Source organism: Xenopus laevis, chromosome 4S (genome assembly GCF_017654675.1).
Source record: "Xenopus laevis strain J_2021 chromosome 4S, Xenopus_laevis_v10.1, whole genome shotgun sequence".
NCBI lineage: Eukaryota > Metazoa > Chordata > Amphibia > Anura > Pipidae > Xenopus > Xenopus laevis.
In genome coordinates, this window is record NC_054378.1 from 101369179 (window position 1) to 101388665 (window position 19487).

The 19487-nt window shown below is 38.6% G+C and overlaps 1 protein-coding gene and 1 long non-coding RNA gene across 2 annotated transcripts in view; one reads left to right on the forward strand and one right to left on the reverse strand.

The window, feature by feature from the left end:
• Window positions 1-1710: 1710 nt before the first annotated feature.
• On the reverse strand, window positions 1711-10563 carry sox10.S (SRY-box 10 S homeolog). Its single transcript, XM_018261251.2, has 4 exons — window positions 10149-10563; window positions 5113-5525; window positions 4292-4545; window positions 1711-4140 (listed from the first exon to the last, which is right to left on the reverse strand). The coding sequence occupies exons 2-4, from the start codon at window positions 5496-5498 to the stop codon at window positions 3464-3466; spliced, it is 1317 nt and encodes a 438-aa protein (XP_018116740.1). The 5' UTR covers window positions 5499-5525; window positions 10149-10563; the 3' UTR covers window positions 1711-3463.
• Window positions 10564-17347: 6784 nt separating this feature from the next.
• The window catches only part of LOC121393348, a 35514-nt gene continuing 33374 nt past the window's right edge, over window positions 17348-19487 (forward strand). The window contains exon 1 of the long non-coding RNA XR_005961001.1: window positions 17348-18861. This is a non-coding gene — a long non-coding RNA (uncharacterized LOC121393348). The remainder of the gene's footprint in view (window positions 18862-19487) is intronic.

The following is a 19487-nucleotide window of genomic DNA, read 5'->3' on the forward strand; positions in this document are numbered from 1 at the left end:
TGACTCTTGGTTCGATCTGAGGGAGGGGCAGAGATAGAGGAAGCACACAGGATGCCGTATTTAACCCATTTTAATTTTATACCTCTTATTTTCTTCTCTTGTTTCCTTCAGCCCTTCATTATACTATACATCATACTACTCCTTATTTTACTCCGATACTTCATCCTACTCCTTATTTTACCTGGGTTCTTAATCCACTTCCTTATTTTACTTATACACTTTATTCTACTCCTTAGTCTACCTGAGCACTTTATTTCTCTAAGTCAATTTATTTCTCTAACATCATTCATTTATTTATTTAAATAGCACCAGCACATTACCCAGCACTTTACATTAATTTATACGCTCTTCCTCACTTCATTTTATATGGACACTTTATTCACTTTTTAGCTTGTTTTTTTAATTTCACTATTAAAAATTGACACTTCAGTAAAACTTTAGTATTTCATTCTAATCTATATCTGACCTTCTTTCTACTCCTCATATTTTACCCAGGCACTTTATTTTATTCCTTTGTAGAATTTCTTGGGAAATTCATTCTACAGCTCTCTATTTTACCAGGGCACTTCATTACACACTTTTTATTTTCCTTAGGCACCAATTCTACTTCTTATTACTTTGTATAAGTATTCTACTTCTATTCCTTTGTAAAAGTTGCTGGGAAATTCATTCAACCGCTCTCTATTTTACATGGGTAGTTTATTACACTTTTTTTATTTTGCTTAGGTACTAATTCTACTTCTTAGTGTACTGTGGCATTGTATTGCCCTTCTCCTTATTTTACCTGTGTATTTCAATCTACCCTTCCTCATTGTTCCCTGGCACTTCATTTTGCTTATAATTTTGCTTTGAACACTTCATTATACTACTCCTTATTTTTAACCAGGTACTTTATTCTGCTCTTAATTTTTCTTCTGTTTATAGCTTGGCAATACATTCTACTTTTTACCTGCCACTTCATCCTACTACTTAGTCTGTGCTTTATTTTACAAGCATAAAGGTGAAGCAAAGGTTAAATCATGAGGCTGCCAAATGTTAGGCACCCCCAGTGATTACAATCACTTACCTGATACAACAGGCCGGCGCTCCTGTTAGGAGAAACCTGCTCCGAAGTACTTCTGAGAATAGGTTTCTTTCTTCTTTGTGCTGAAAAGCCAACTTCAAGATAAAAGCCAGCTTCTTCACTCTACTGTGCATGTGGGTACTATTGAACACCCCTTAATTCTACTGTGTCCATGTGATTGATTTCCACTGTAGAACAGGGTCAGACTGACCAGCCACAGTACCAGAGCATCTCCTGATGGAACCCAGTTCTTTATTATAGCAACATAGCTATATATAATACCTGTAAGATTTAGCACTACATCTAATTTATGAAAGTGGGCCTTGGATGTCGGTTTCTCTGGTGGGTCCTAGTTACACCTTTTTGACATTGGTGTTGGATGTACAATACACAATAACAGTAGCATCTTTATTCCTTCCAGTGTTGAGCTGTATCACACTGCCAGTTCCCATGAGTAAATCTATTAGATTATAACACTGCATTTAGGTGTGCCAGAATTTGGTAAAACCATTAATAACTAGACATGTAGCTATCAGAACTTCATACTTATAATACACTGCTTAGTAAAAGAAAAGTAAAATCTAGATTTAGATTTTAACATTAGCTCCCGTATGAATCACATAGCCTAAAAAGGCTTTTCTGCCACACTGAGTCTGAATATTTATTTTTTAATACAATATATATCTTGAATATGTTTATGAACAGTTAAAGAAATTACCAGAATTGGGTAAGATAATATTTACATAAATAACAAACATACAGTTACATATATATGAAATAATGACAAAAAAAAACAATCATTTGCTAACTGAATGAAAACTGATGGAGGAAGGGGCAATTTATGTTATACATCAGAGTTAATATTGGTATTCAGCAAAGCATTAAAGAAGTAACTCCAAATGGGTTAATGGATTTCTGTCCCTCTTCATAACAAAACCCACCCCCAAAAAAATGTTAAACCCAAAAGTTCGCTGGTTTGGTTTAATCCTGTGGCCCAGTTTCATATAATCCTCTCTGCTACCCACAGGATTAGAAGCACCGGCCTTTCCAATGCTGCGCCCAAAAACAAAAATAGATAGATATATATACGAATATATAGTTTTATATTTACACATTGTCTCTACTTTTTTCCTTTTTTTTCATCCTGAAAAACATACTTCATAGTATCCTCTGTATATTGCCATGTTGGGAATATTTCTATAAAGTAACACAAGAGAGTTTGAACTGCAGAGAATCCTTAATATGAGCAATCATTTGAAAGTAATCATCTTTTGCCATCTGCTATACGTCTGACTAGTTAAAGATGGATTGACAAACAACTGGGGGGTCATTATGTAAACAACAAGTTATAGTTTTTGTTCTCGTGGACTGAAATGCTATCTCTCAGCTGTTTGCGTATTGCACACGGGAGATAAATATGAACAAAATGATATAGCAACTTAATAATATTTAAAACTCGGTATATGGATGAAGTGAAAAGTCTTGCAATAAAACGTTAGGGTAGAAAATCATTACTTTTGTCATGAAGTGTTTGGACTCTTGGCTGGAGCATTCTAACAGGATATTCGTTTGGCACAGTGTTAGATTGTTTTTCAATAATGTTGCATTTCCCTAACTCATATTTTCCAACGGACCATGAATGAGCAGTGAAAGAAATGACCAAATCAGACAAAGGGAAGTATCTGACTAGTTACTTACAAAATGCTGTTAGGTTTGAAAATGTTCTAATGACATGTTTGGCACGCAGCAACGTACATCCCTTGTACTATGTGATATTATTCAGAGTATGAAAAGCAGTTGGGGGGAAGTTCCTTCCCTGAAAAATTTTCTGAAGCCCCTTGAAGCAAGAGTACTCATGAAGATAGATAAAACTTCAGTTTTTCAGTTTTTAACATGCATTATACTTATTTGTTGACTAATTTTCATGTAAAATGCAAGAAAAGAAAAAAATAATGCTTATGCTATCCCTTTTTATACAGTTTAGCAGCCCAGGTTAGTTCTGTAAGTAGTCAAGCTGCTATTGGTTGGCAGTCAGAGGCTTTTGTTCATCTAAAGGGTGTACGTACCTAAGCCTCCAATGTCACTTCAGTATCTAGGATCAACAATACAGGTATAGCAAATGTTGCAACTTCCTCCCTTTGTACAAGAGACACAAGTCCATAAACTTTGTATACATTGCATTCCCTTCCCCCATCCCTGCACTGACCTGCTATTCTACCCCTACTATTTTTATGTCTTTTTTGAAAAGAATAGCCATTCATTGTCTTTTCCAGGGTTCTGTAAAAAACAGCTAGGGTTTAATGATACTTTTGGAATCCAGATTCCACCTGGGTTATGAGCTATGAAAGGACCCTGTTGGAACAGGACATGTCCCTCCTTATTCATGCACTTTTGTCCTCTTCATGGTCTTGAAAGTGTAGTATAGACTGGCTGTTCCCAATGTGTAGGGCTGTGTGACTGAGCTACACTTGGAGGATCAGATATTGTAGTGTAAAGTGGACGCTGAGGAGGTCCCATGTAGGAAAAGGCTGAATAGAGACTGGAGGCTTGGGAGGAATGGCTGTAATAAGAACTTGATGGTTGATGGTCAGCATAATCAAACTGTGGCCTAGAGATGGAGGGGAATGCTGAACCATAATGTGGAAGGCCAAGTGAAGTGTAGGTCAGCTGAGATGTAGATGGTTGCTCTGTATAATGACTTGTACTTGAGCTTTCTGTCTTCACTTGAGCTTTGGAGTCTGCCACAGTTTGAGGGTGTTGCTTCGCCAGAGCCCAAGCAGATGGACCAGCTGCTAGAGCTCCAGTGAGACTATAGCTGGAGGTGTAGCCCCCAATGTGACTTGGGTGCCCAGCATGACCATTAGGTGGAAGGTACTGGTCAAATTCATTGACGTCAAATGTCTCCATATTAGACATGACATCATGACTGATCTCACCTATATCCACATTTCCAAAATCAATGTGAGGTTTTCCACCTTCTCCCAATGCACGAGAACCATCCCTCTTGCCATCAGACTTTCCTGCCTGTAGCTCAGTCTTTGGCGTTGTTGGTGGGGTAGGGGGTCCATGACTATGACCTGAAATAAATCATTTCTTTTAGTTAACAGGCTACTGAGACATAATCCTTTCAGAAACAATACATTATTTTTTTCCTGCATATATCATTTAAGCTTGATTTAGTAATCAAGTATTTATTTGTAATTCTAAAATATTTTCTTAAAGCTGTACCTGTAGAGTGGTCTGAATTCCCATCGGACATGGGAGAACCATGTCGGTGATCTAGATGGGAGTTTTTGTAATGTGCTTGTATGGAGGCAGCGCCACCCTCAGTTTCAGAGGACCCATCTCCCTCTCCAGGGTTGGGTTTTCCATTCTTCCGTCTACGAGGCTGGTACTTGTAATCTGGGTGGTCCTTCTTATGCTGCATTCGCAGCCTCTCAGCCTCCTCTATAAAGGGCCTCTTGTCATTCTCATTCAACAGCCTAAGAAGAGAGGAAATGAAGGGAATTTTATAATCATATAGTTAAATATTTTGTTTCAAACAATCTAGTAATAGTTAGAGAATAGAAGATCAAAAGTGTGAACAAAGTAAAATGAAGATTGAAAACAATAAAATTAAAGTTTTGTAGTTGAATTTATCTTGCATTTGATGATATCATGTAAAAACCAATTCCCAACCTGTAGCCTCAATTAATTGCTCTGCTACAGAGCCTCTAGACATTGTATATTTACGTGTTTGTCCTACTTGACAGCGCTATATAAATAAATGATGATGATGATGATTTATGGCCCAACATTGGGTTAGACCCATACTTAGCTCACTTAAATGGTGCGATATATATGAAAACATTAAAGAACAGCAAATATTTTTATCCTTCAGGCTGGATCCATGGCCCACTGCCCCACAGTTTGGTAACCTATGCTTGAAATGGAAGGACATCAAATGCACTAATGTATGAGAAGCTGAAACTATACCCATGGTATAAGCACGCCGTCCACTAAACAATGTGATTTTGCATATCTATAAAAATATTCCAAATAATGCTTACCTCCAGAGTTTACCCAGAGTCTTGCTAAGTTCTGCATTGTGTAAATGTGGGTATTGGTCAGCCAGTTTCCGGCGTGCAGCCTGGGCCCATACCATAAAGGCATTCATGGGCCGCTTAACGTGAGGTTTAGATTTGCTGCCACCATTGACCCTTACAGGCATCGGAACCAATGTCCAGTCATAGCCATTCAGCACCTGGGAGACTGCGTCACGAATGCACACAGGAAACCTCTCATCCTCTGAATCTTGCTCTTTCTTTACTTTTGTTTCTTCATCATCTTCTGGACTGGAGTGAGCATGAGGGGGATGTGGGTCTGGTGTCAAGGAGGGATCCTCAGACCCAACAGGGCTCATCTCTACTTCGGACAAGCTTTGGTCATCACTCATGGTGCCTGTTTCCGTCACTGGATCACTCTAAAAGAGAAAAGAAATAAAGCTGTGATACCATAAATAGCATTTTGTAAAGCTTTACAATGATATACAGTATAATGAGATTTTTCAAGTCAAGGGAATAACATTCCAGAATTACGAATCTGTCTCAACTGACCCCCCATTTTCTGCTGAGATTTTTCTTTATTTGATGAAGTCAGAAGATCACTGCAGAAACACAGCCTAAACATGCCCTATTACTTTTAATTTGGCTGTTATCCAAAAACAGGGTTGGCTTGCACAGGGTAATAGGATTTCTACTTCACAAGAGCTGGAGGCCCAAAGATGAGGTAAATGGTAATAGTAGGTGGTAAAGCGTCAAATCAGTATATGAGCAAATCTGTATGTTGAGACATTTAGAAAATCTGCAAGTTGCTTCTATAGGATTATTTTGACCTGTCCCATTAGTTGCCCAGGACTTCCGCTGTTTCTGGATTATCAAATACATTGCAAAAAGCTTGCATACAATACAATGCAAAAGCTTAGGTTTCCATATTGCTTCCCAGGGTACTTCAAAATGCTAATCTAATGTCTTCTTTTAATGTTCTTGTCTGTATGTTTGCATCAAAAAGCTTCAAAGATTCCTCCACCAGTGAGAGTTGCCATCATGACCATCCTTATCACTTATGACCATAGGGATATTGCTATGTTGAGTTTCATAGGGTAATGCAAGTAAAATGGCCACTCCTACTCATTAAAAAATCCAGAGAAGGAATGTTCTATGCGCACAGTTATCTGTGCCCTCAAATTTCACTGTCTTGGAAGGGAAAAACAACTCTCTGAGTTACTTTTAACATCCATGTTATCTTTAAAACAAAAAAGTAAAAATACAGTATTCTGCCATTTAATATGTCACAGCTACAATCAACTTATTATTTTCCAGGACCAACAATGGCAGCCAAACAACTCATAAGCAGTAAATTCATTCACAGACGGGCACATTAACAATAGCCATGCAAATCCTTTTACATATAGTCAGTCTGAACAGTGTGAGAAGGATTTAGAGGAACAAAGTGGGCTATGTTTCACGCAACAATAAAATTTCAAACAAACTCTGCTCATTTTTGTTTCAGTGATAACAATCGAAAAAAATAAAGGCTCAGCTCAGCTTTCTCTCTGCGAGCTTGGAAGTTAAAAAAAAAAAATCATTTTGAATAATATTTAATAGAAGCCATCTACAACTCAGCCTTTAAAAGACTGAAGAAGATTTACAGATTTATACAAATGACCAAGTGGAATTTACATGTAATTTCCCAATGCAAAGGTGTCTTTTGATGCGTTTATAAATGATCAATATTTAACAGCTTGTATTTTTTTATATTTAGAAAGAATAACTGTGGCAATGTAATCATTTCAGATAGTCAACTTAAAAGCCAGTTATAGTGTTTGCAACTAGCCTTGCAGATTCCCCTAACTAGGTTGTAAATTAGCCTTAATAGTACAGGTATGGAACCTGTTATCCAGAATGCTTGGGACCTGGAGTTTTCCGGATAACAGATCTTTCCCTAATTTGGATCTTCATACCTTAAGTCTACTAGAAAACCAGTTAAACATTGAATAAACCCAATAGGCTGGTTTATATACCAAATCAAAAGACACCTTTGCTTCCAATAAGGATTAATTATATCTTAGTTTGGATCAAGTACAAAGTACTGTGTTATTATTACAGAGAAAAAGGAAATCATTTTTTAGAAATTGGATTATTTGTGGATAAAACAGAGTCTATGGGAGATTGCTTTTCTGTAATTTGGAGCTTTTGGGATAATGGGTTTGCGGATAATGGATCCCATACCTGTCTTCATTAGCTTGATGATGGAGTATAGGGGATCAGTAACAGACAAATAATCAGTCCTTTCTGAACTCTAACATTAAGGCTATAAATGTTAGTTAGGCCAGCCATGGTTTTCCCTGCTTTATATTGGGCCCTATTTGCAAGCCTGATTTTGCAATGTAGAAAACCAGCTGTGTCAAATAAGTCTACAATAATTTAAAAATATTCAGTGCCCTGTTCTACAGTTTCATTGTAAACGTACAAGGTGTGATTTCTTTTGTAGTCCCAATACAGTTATGGGATCCATTATCCGCAAACACGATATCCAGAATGCGCCGAATTACGGAATGGCCCATATACTCCATTTTATCCAAATAATCCAAATTTTTTCAAAAAGGATTTCCTTTTTCTCTGTAATAATAAAACAGTAGCTTGTACTTGATCCCAACTAAGATCTAATTCATCCTTATTGGAAGCAAAAACAGCCTATTGGGTTTATTTAATGTTTACATGATTTTCTAGTAGACTTAAGATATTGCGGAAAGATTTATTTTCTGGAAAACCCCTGGTCCCGAGCATTCTGGATAACAGGTCCTATACCTTTACTGTATATCAAACTTGTAGTCTTTAGCAATGCAACCTACTTACCTTCCTACATAACTTTTGAAATGAGACGGGCTTGGCATTGTTAAATGAAGCACCAGTAAATTAAAATACAAGCTAAATTATTACAATTCACTAGAACATTCTTTTTCTCAATAACCTGTAGGTATAACCAGTATGTATTTTAATTTAGGAACCTGCAACGCTTTAAAGATTTCTGGAACATTCGGCGACCCCGCTGGTTTATCAGCAACCGCAATCAGCACGTCATTTGTACCACTCTCACTGTTATTGTTTTGTGCTATTTGTCTGCGAGAGCGGTCTTTCTACGTTGCCATATGTTTTTGTTTATTATCAAGTTATAGTTGTCCAAAGTAATGAAAGACTTTTGATTATGCTGGCATTTTGTTCATGTAACATATAATTCCAAAAAGTTATGTAATCCCTTGAAAAACTAAAATTATTATGTCCACAAATAAATTCGAAGACATATTTATTTCTCTATATTTATTTTTTTTAAATGTATAAATAGAGCAATTATTGACTCTTATTACATCATATTTAAGGACTATATGAAATGCCGTATAACTATTATAATAATCTTACTTAAACAAACATTCAGATGATGTAATTATAACAGTAAATATTATAATTACATCTTTTCTTACATTCAAATTAGGACAAAATATATATATAGACAGTAAAGGGCCCCTTAGCTAAAGAAATTAACACAGAAACATAACTGGACATTCTTGAAATGTATCCCAACTTTTCACACCTCTAGGTTTCAATTAAATCTCCTTTCAAAATCAGTTTCATCTCTTTCTGTGACAGTTTTTTTTTTCTTCACTGACCACAGGGCGTATAAAGAATTACATTTGCGTGCCGGCCCTGCTAGTGGTCTAAGGGTTAAGGCTAATTAGTCAACTAAAATGCTTCTACTGTTAGAACACGACACTGCTCACAGATGCAACTCAATAGTAGATTTAAATGCCATGAAATCACAGCAGTTCTTATTTTACATATATACTCAAACTTTTCTGACAACAAAAAAAGATGCACCACCACAACAATGTGCCAAGAGGTACAAGATATACTGATAAGCACCCGCATTACAAGGCATTTCCATGATTATTTCTATATCTGAAAACAGTCACAACTAATTGCAAACACATTCCGTAAAAGTAAAGTGTAATGTTCCTACAGATGAAAGCAGATATTTATATAACATCGGACAGTGTAACCAATGGCCCTTCAGCATCAACTGAAGAGCTACGGGTTGGGCAACACAGATATAAAGTGAAATCTTTTTCCCCTTGCCCACGTGTTGCCATTTTGCTTTTTCTACCTGCTATATCACTAGTCTTCATGCCTACAATGAATGTCTTGTGGGGCCCAGGACAATCTCCCTGTTAGTTTGCACCAGTGCAAACTAACAAAAACAAACAAGACCGAGAATACAGAAAAGCTCTTTATACTGCAAAGTCTTATAACGAATATATGCAAATGTTATATACACATGTTTGCAATATATTCGTACAGGAATGGAGGAAAAGGATAATTATTGCGTGTGGGTGTAACAGAAAAGATGATATAAATGTAATCATAGATGTCTGGAGGAAAGGTACAGATTTGAGTAGTGAGGTGGAATTCAAGGAAGAAACGGAAAGTCTGACATGAGATGAGAAAGAGCAGGAGTAGCCCTAAGTACCTGGCATAGTCTAGTAATTAGAGAGACGTTGCTGAAAGGAAGGTTTGTTACAGACTTTATATGGAGAACGGGATAAAATGGGAGGCTAAAACTAAGTAAGAATTGTAAGAGGAAATGCAGAGTCTTGGTTAAAAAATAATACATATAATGATTACAAAATAAGCAGCATAGATAGGAGAGAGTGACATTTTGAATTGTAAAAAGCAGAAAAAAGAAAAATAAAGTTGAATATGGTGGGAATATGCAAGCAAAACCAATGGATGAAGGTGAGGGACATAAAGAGAAAGTAGAAGATACAGAAAATAGACGGATATTGGGAAAAGTCAAAGGAACTGGATAGACAATGTTCAATGCCTGGTACCAGACTGAGAAGCCATGAGAAAAGAGACCAAACATAAACAAATAAAATGAAATAGCACGGAAATAAATAGCAAGAGAAAAAATGTATGAAATGTTTCTTAAAATGAAATTGTGATCTGAAGAAAGAGAGGGGCTGCAGAAAGAGTTGGAATGCGGGCCGTACCTTCTGAGTCTTAGTGGTAGGAGGTGAGCTGGCTCCGTCCTGTGTCAGTAATAGAGGCTCTGTTCTTCTATCTGAATGATGCTCTGTTCCCTGCCCTGATCCCCATGCCTTTAAGGCGAAGCTTTTCTCAAACTAACTACATCTTTTCCAAGACCGATGTGATTGGCTCCCACCACAGGAGAAGGCGGGGACCAAAAACGAAACATACCTATCTTTGCCAGGGGCTAAAAACCAAAATTACAAGATTCCTTACTTTTTAAATAATCTCTAAAATCCTTTCACTGCCAAGATGCCCTAACATGTTACACACGGCTTCTTTTGCAGAATGTGTGGCAGACAGTGGGTTAATTGTACTGCCATGCAATGAGTTTGTATCCTAAGCTGATATAAACTGCACTTTTCTACTACACTTTGTTATTTCAGTGTACTCACTGCCCCTCTGTAGTCAGTTTATAGTCTAATTTTGCAGGCGGTACATTGCCTTGTGTTAATGCACACATTTGTATTTGTGTGTGTGTGTGTCATTCAATCTCCATCCAAATCTCATGAACACACTACTGTTCTGGTGCAGTCTGTGTTAATGCAAGTCTTGTTCTTTAAGACAAATCTCAGAGCCACCCTCCTAGACTAATAAATGCCCTGCTGTTCCAGTACAGCCACCACACAAGTGAAGCCTAGCTTGTGTCTCAGCAGCTGTTGTGAACTAAATCTCCCAGCAACCTTTACCAGCCAAAAGATGTTGGGGGAGGCTGGGCGTTGTCATTTATACAAAAGCTGGAGAGTTGCAGCACTGATGTCCTTTTCCTAAACTAAGTAGTTTATTATAGTACAATCCCTCTGTCTAATGTTAACACAAAAATCCACAATTACAGGTATGGGATCCATTATCTGAAAACCCATTATCCAGAAAGCTTCGGATTACAGAAAGGCCGTCTCCCATAGACTCCATTATAATCAAATAATCCAAATTTTAAAACTGATTTCCCTGTAATAATAAATCAGTATCTTGTACTTGATCCAAACTAGGATATAATTAATCCTTATTGGAAGCAAAACCAGCCTATTGGGTTTATTTCATGTTTACATGATTTTTTAGGAGACTTAAAGGAAAACTATACTCTACTATACTTGAGCAACAGATATTATATCAAATTAAGTGGCATATTAAAGAATCTTTCAAACTGGAATATATATTTAAGTAAATCTTGCCCTTTTACATCTCTTGCCTTGAACCAACATTTAAAGATGGTCTGTGTGCTGCCTCAGAGATCACCTGACCAGAAATGCTGCAGCTCTAACTGTAACAGGAAGAAACGTGGAAGCAAAAGACACAACTCTATCTGTTAATTGGCTCATGTGACCTAAAAAGTATAGATTGTTTGGTATGTTTGTGTGCCCCCTGAATCATACAATCCCAGTGCCCTATTTATGATTACCCAATGGCACATACTACTAGAAAAGTATATTATTATTATGAAAATGGTTTATTTACATGAAGCAGGGTTTTACATATGAGCTGTTTTATGCAATACATTTTTATAGAGACCTACATTGTTCGGGCTTATAGTTTTCCTTTAAGGTATAAAGATCCAAATCTATGTTATCTGGAAAACCCCTAGCATTTTGGATAACAGGTCCCATACCTGTACCATGTATTCTTCTCAATGGTTCAGGCTAATGAAGGTGCTTATTCCCATTGTTTATTTTAGCAGTCCTTACCCTGGTGAAGGACGAAGTCACTTTAGCTTTATACTCATAGTTCATTGCTGAGCAGAGCAGTGATTTTAGCTTTTTCCTTACTAATCTGTTGGTTTAGCCATATTCACTAGAAGCCAATGTACCTCCTCCATGCAGCGCCTCTTGCTAATCCACTGCTCCAGCCCTTCCTGACACAACACCTCATTCATTCACTTCTAATCCAGACCTGAATCTCTCATTCACTAATCCATAGCTGTTCTACTCCGCTGCCGCATAACAACGTGCTTGCAGCCGGCTCAGCACATGAATATGTACACATGCCCACTGTAATTCCCTCCCTATACAACACCTATTCACTGGAATCTATGGAACACTTCACACTGAAAAGTTAGTACTTGTAAACCTCAGGTTTCAAGATTTTCTCTTAAGACATTTTAACATACGTAGTGCAGGACTGGCCTGAATCCCATTTAGCATACAGCAGGCAATAAATGATCCCTTTAGCTACACTTAAAATACACGTGTGCATAAGCAGCCACTGCACAGATACTAAGCTAACAGATATTATAGCTAACTCCTAACATGCCTCAGTTTGTACAATTTGGTTCACTGTGGTCCCCTATAGTAGTTCCTTTTTTACGCACAGTCTTAATGGAAGAGTCAGAAGCTGGGCCACCATTAGAAATCACGGGGCCCCGTACAACAACATTTTCAGGGCCCCCAGGCCCCACCCCAGATCCCACCTACTCCACACCACAGTTAAAGACCACACATACATCAGCGCTAAAAAGGTAACCCCCCACACTCACACAAGTTATAAAAAGCTCTTCATGGTCAGGGCCCCCTTATAAGTTAAAAAAAATGTTGGTGCCAGGGCCCCCCGTACAAGTTAAAAAAAATTGGGGCCCCAGAATTTTTTTTTAAAAAAAAACATTGGTGGCAGGGGCCTATAGAGTATTAAAATAATACATTGATGGCCAGGGGTTTAAAAAAAAAACCCACATTGGTGTTCAGTAGAATTGAACTCGTGGCTTCAGGACTTCAACTTCGCCACCTTTTCTGACATCGGTCTTCAACTGTTCGGCACTTCTGCATTCAAGTTGTTCGGGACTTCGGAAGGGTGGCAAGGCTTTGGCACTGGTAAGGGGGCCTGGCTCTTTTGAAAAGTGCAGCACTGCTGGGCTCCCCTTCAGGCCCGGCCCGGTACATTTGTACCCCTTGTGCCCCCCTGATGGCGGCCCTGGTACCACAGGACTGGTTATACTAAAGGGTTGGTACCACAGGACTGGTCATACAGGGAGTCGGTACCACAGAGAAGTACAAAATGGCGGCTACAGTCGGACTGTTTATACTGAGGCGTTGGTACCACAGAAGTGGGTGGACAGTCAGCTGGTGGGGCCAAAGAACTGGCTATAGTGGGAGATCACTGGTAACACATTGGGGTGTCGGTACCACAAACACAGTGAGACTTGGGAGCTGGTGGCCCGTTTTCACCACATATTTAAAGCCAGTGTAGAAGAAGGAGCCAATGAGCAGATACATTTCCTGGTACAAGACCTACTTGTCTTGCAATGGGTGGAGCTGAATATCCTTGTGTAACGCAACATATTCCTCGACTGCAGATAAGAAAGGGCGGAGCAGCCAACACCTGTATAGACCTGTTATCTCGAGGTGACCAATAGAAGCAGTTTCTCTCCTTATGGTTGAGGTGGGCGTGACGGGGGCGCTCCAAGACAGCCTCAATCGGTTGCTGTGCGGATCTCTCAGCTGAAGGGCGGGAGTCGGGTGCGCGCCAGGCGCGTTCTAGCTCAGTCAGTAGCTGTGGGGCGCTGTGAGGTGTGGATCATGGCTTCGGTGTTTGTAAGTGGGGCCCGGCTCTTTCGAAAAGTTCAGGCCCGGTACACTTGTACCCCCTGTGCCCCCCTGTTGGCGGCCCTGGTCAGAAGCAATTGCAGCATTTGTCTGTTCCGATCAGACTTAATAGACATAAGAATCACATTCCCATACTCTAGCTTTCACATCGGATTCTATAACTTGTATAAACAATTCAGATATGTGTAATTTTAGAGATTTGTTTCTACTGCGAATAAACTTGCAATTTTAAAAAACACGAGCGTTACCTTATTTCTGAAAAACTCTGAACATAGAAACTCGAATGAATGAAATCATTGAATACCTGGAAAAATTCAAGTTCGTAAGATGAAAAAATATTGAAAAATTAAAAAAACTTGAATTATTTGCAGAGGACAACTCCCACTGCCTTGCACATGACCTTGTAAGTTAGATGCTGAAGATTTACATTCAGGTTTTTCGAGTTTTTTTATTTTAGGGTAATAAATACTTGATTTGAATTTATAATTTGAATTTATGAGTGCAAACAAATCACATTGTGTTAAAATTCAAAATTTCAAAGAGACAAACGTGACTATGACAATAACACTGTATATATGTGGAAATTTAAAAAAATGGGGACCCCGCCATCATAGATATACTAATATGGAGAATAATGGATTTAAAGGCCATGGAGCAAGTACCCCCCACTCAATTCTAAAGTCGGGTAAAATCGACGATTACATAGGAGTATGGGAAGGAGATGAATTATCTTTGTCCACTTTTATAGAATATTGCAACCACACAGTAAAAGGTATTTTGTTTACCCATGAGACTAATCTATAGATTGGAAGATATAAAAATGGATCATGAAAAAGGGGTAAGGGCTGATCGTAAGGATTTGTTACACTACAGAACCAATTTTGAGCTTAAGAGAAGTAAGAATAGGGTACACCCCAGTGTGCGCTTCTGCACTACGTATAATCGCGATGTACATTCCATCCGGAAAAGTATCTGTAAGTACTGGGGGGTACTTCTCGAAGACCCTATTTTGGGTAAAATATTGGATAAAACCCCCTTGTTTGTATATAGGAGAGGTAAGAACTTGAGGTCACACATTTCAAAGAGCTTGTACACCTCCAATGAGAGGGGGAAAGAAAGTACATGGCTTAAATATAAAGGCACATATAAATGTGGTTGTATTAGGTGTAAAACTTGTTCTATCATTAATACATCCAAAACGTTTCAAAGTTCGATCACCGGTAGGAGCTTTAATATTAATCAATATTTTAATTGTACATCTAAAGGGGTTATATATCTGGCAACATGTGATTGTAGTGCCCAGTATGTAATCAAATGTAAAATTTGAATGTTGATAAACAAGCCCTGTAGTGTCTTTCACTTTCACTTACTGCAGTCAAAATTTTAGCAATATTGTGGGGTAGGGGGGCAAAAGGCATGTAGGACCTGTTCTAGGTCGGTTATGACACCAGAGAGGTGCAAAATTTGTAAAATGTAGTAAAGAAATGATATGATGTTTTGAGCATATACATTGTGGCCCTCCAGCTGTTGCTGCACTAAGGGTGAAAACACACATGGTGATTGGTCACAGTAACTCGCAGCGACTTTTTAAAAACTGTGATCTTGGCATATGCCGCAAAAGTCACTACGACCAATCGTTTTTTGTGTCTTTGCTCCCAGCATCCCACTGATATACAGAATCTTCCTAGGCTCTGTTGGGGTTGTAGTTTGACTACAGCTGGAGGTTTGCAAACTGGACATCTCCAGATTAAATACTGTTTCCCCTTCAGATTGATGCCCCAGCTATCCTGTATCATCCAGTAGGGTATTGGAATGGTTGGTTCCCTGGTCAGAATTGACATACACAGCTTGCCCACCTTTCTCTTGTCCCAAAGGAGCTATGGCTTTACTTCACTTATTTATTACCATACACTGGCAGACATGACTCATTAGCAGATATCATTTTCAAACCGGTCCAGTTGACTAACTGAGAGATGTCCCAGGACATGGAAACGCTGTTTTGGGCAATTTTAAATGATATGTGTACATGATATGTGTTATGTGTGGTCGGATTTAATCTGTTCTTGAATGCACACGTCCTAAGACTTCTATCATTGTTCCAGATTATAATAATGGAACCTCTGAAGGTAATTTATTACCTATGATACTGAACTACCATCCCTTGTGATGATCCGGCCAGTGCCTGAAGATACAGAGTGCTAGGGATTTTTTTTTAGGAATGTTTTACACAGGATGCCTAAATAGCCTTAGGCTCCCATATTCTCATTTTGGTCAGTCCCCTGCTACACACTGTGTAATTGTTGGTCCCCATGTTACAGAGGATAGCTTTAACGTTTTGTAATGGGTAACTGCCTCCCCAGGGAATCAAAGATAAAAAAGTCACCCTTAACCCTGTGACCATTGGGAATAGTTAGTTTATTAGAAAAAAGTCATCATTCCGTTAGAGTGTGACTAAAATCCAAAATAGGGGCAGTCACAACAACTCACATTTGGAGCTACAGATGAATTCTTGGAAACTTGAAGGTATTTTTTGTGCCAGTACTGAAGCTGTCATCTGTGAGATAGGCTCTTTCCCCGGGAAATTTGTCTAAAAAATAATAAGGGACAGTGTATGGCCAGGCATGTGGTCCAGTTAAGGACAATGGCACGTAGTGGAGTGGAGTGATTTGGGCAATGCGTGTGAATCAACTAAAAGAACTTGTGCAAGCAATTGTCATTTGCTTGGAAACTCTGACTGTGCTTTCAGACGATTCAGTGCAATGAGGGAAATTTAGGATGTATAATCTCCACGCCAGGGGTTACTAAAAAAAACAAGGCTGGAAAAAAGTGTCTGAAATCGCTCCCTATGACAGAACCCTAAAGATTCTCTTGGGGTCATAATAGATGGCTTCCGGGAACAACATTAATTTGTTGACGTCCATTAGGGAAATGCATCAACTAAGGTTCACCGTGGCAGTAATCCATAGCACCCACATGTTCTCTTTCAATACAGTTGGCAGTACATGCCTAGTTTTGGTTGGGCAGTGTCTGACTGTAGTGCCTCTTTGTGCATGTATGCCAGCTTGGGAGTTGCGTTCCCCAGACCATCATGTGAACCTGTTGGATTGTAGATGAACCAACGAAAACCGAATATTTGATCTTGGTTGATACATGGCCCATCAGCAGATGAAAAATTAAAGAGGAGACTGTCACTTGTATAGCCAGTTGTACAAAATCTGTTGTATAGGACATGGGACAAATGATCATATACCTTGGAGCAGGGGTGCCCAAAAAGTAGATCGGGATCTACCAGTAGACCTTTAGCTGGTAATATTATACTAATAATAACAACACAATAATGACATAATAATAATACATAATAAATAGTAAAATTCTTAAATATAGCAATATAACTTTACCCATAAATCAATATAATATTTAAGCAATAAAAAATGCTAACAATACGATTATGGATGTAGATCATAATGGGACAATATCACTAAAAATAGACCACACATTGGTAAAGTATGGGCACTCCTGCCTTGGAGGCTCAGCCAGGGTATGGCCATCTTTAGACTGACTGATCATAGCTAATTGCTGATAGGTTGCTATAGGTTATACCTACATTATTGAATTACCATGTGGTCATACTTGTGTGCAGCAATATGTCTCAAAACAGTCTATTCATGGACCGTAAAGCCTTTTGTTGAGAACTTCAACTCCCAACATCCTCTTTGAGCCATTGTGGAGTTGAGATTGGGTTCTCCCGAAATACCAGTTTTACTACTAAAGAGACAATTTAGCAATGAATAAACCACATTCATTTAGAGAGAATGGATTCTAATTATAGGGAACATCAGAAAGCTTTCCTGTAACAGAGCAATAGTGTTCCAAGTGACACAGTCTACCATTGAGTATGTCTCATGCCTAATGAATCAGAAAGCCTTCCAGGGAGAGAAACTGTTTTCTGCTGGTTAGGGAGGGGGGTCCTTCATAATAAGAAACACTGCTTTCTAATTAGTATTATAGGCTTTTAATGAGCAAAGCTAAAAGTCTTATAATTAAGACTGAACCAAATGATCATGTTTTCTAGGTATCATTGTTACGGCATGTGGTTCTTATACAATTAAGGATGATTTACCCTTGCAGGGAGACAATTCAGTGACAATAACCTCATTGGATCATCCACCTTTCTCCCCCAAATCATTGTTTACTTTAGAATTTTGAAAACCTCCCTCATCTGGATCATCAACAACTTTCGGAGTGATTCTCATCTCTGGTACCTGAGCACCATCCCTTCCCCCCTTCCACAGACAACGCAGGCTTTTGTCCTGAGGGCAGGCCGCTTGCATATAGACCTTCCATTGTCCTGCCTTATTGGCGTAGCCTTGCTAGGCCGAAAGCCTGCACAATGAAATCTTACATACAGTAAAAAGGGGACATTAAAAAACTCTTCACAATAACTCTTGTGTTTAAAAAAAAAAGGAGCAATGAAAGTTTGATAAGGGATACAAACCCCCCCTTCCTCTCCTCCCTCTCCGGGATTGAAAACACAGAATATCTTTCTAGGCCAGGCTCATGGGGCTTTTTTTTCTTGATTTTCGGCTTGTCTTTGTGTGTACGCTCTTTGTTCATTCCAGGTGAACCGAAATCATGTGATATGAAAGGGGACAGAGCGGGTTATTATAAAGGGTTTTTGGGCTCTGCCGAGGGCTGTCAGTGAGAAGATGCGAGCTTGGGGGAAGCATAGATATCTGCCTGCGGGGCTGTATCATCAGCCTTCTCTTGGCATCACCCTGGTATCCCTGTGAATGACAGATAGACACACACCCATGTATCGTATGGGATAGACAAGTCTGCTTATACCCGGAGATCCTAAAATATCTACTTGGATTATAATATGGAGCGTGCTGTAAGAAGACGGCTGCACTTCTTACATCTCTGAAGATTATATAACGGTTGATGGAAAGGAATACATCAATATATGGAGATATGTATGTATTGTAAGTTGACTTTACATATCCAGTGACCAAACCTGGCCATGCTCTAGTCATAGATAGAACAGTTGAATATGTCACAGAAGACACAACAGAAGATAAATCCATGCCATTCTGATTCTTTGTTGTCTTGGACAGATGAATGAACCTTCCTCCATCTTTCAAAGGTATATTGGAAAGTGCATCTATATTATTATATCTGGTTTGGGAACCTGTTACTTTATTTGGTTATCTTAGTTATGGGCCCTTCATTCAGAGGCTTTCTGCGACCCTCTGTGTCAGTTGAGTGGGAGGAGCTATGGAATCGTATAAGGGATATGAGGGTATATATACATTTCATTATGTTTCGATAGTAATGCCGTACATTTACATTAAGACTAGTTGGAATTAACCTTTATAGAATGGAAAGCACATACATTAAGGAGAGAGCATCTGCCCCAAGCCTTTCCATACACACACATACTGTACGTCTTTTCCTTGACAACATAAATTTCCATGAAGCTATGAAAAAAGCTGGTTGTTGGCCTGCCTATGCTCATATACATGTATGCTCATTCTACGTGTATTATATCATGTCCAAAAATTCCCATTAAAGGGGTTGTTCACCTTCCAACATTTTTTTTTCAGTTAAGTTTTTTCAGACTGAAAATGGCAGGGAAATTATACTTTAAACTTCAATTTTGGAAAACATGGTAAAAAATAAAAAATGGAAAGCAACTGAAAAAGGTATTTTTTTTCTGGAGAACGATCTGAAAACAACTCAACTGAAAAAAAAAAGTGTTTGGAAGGTGAA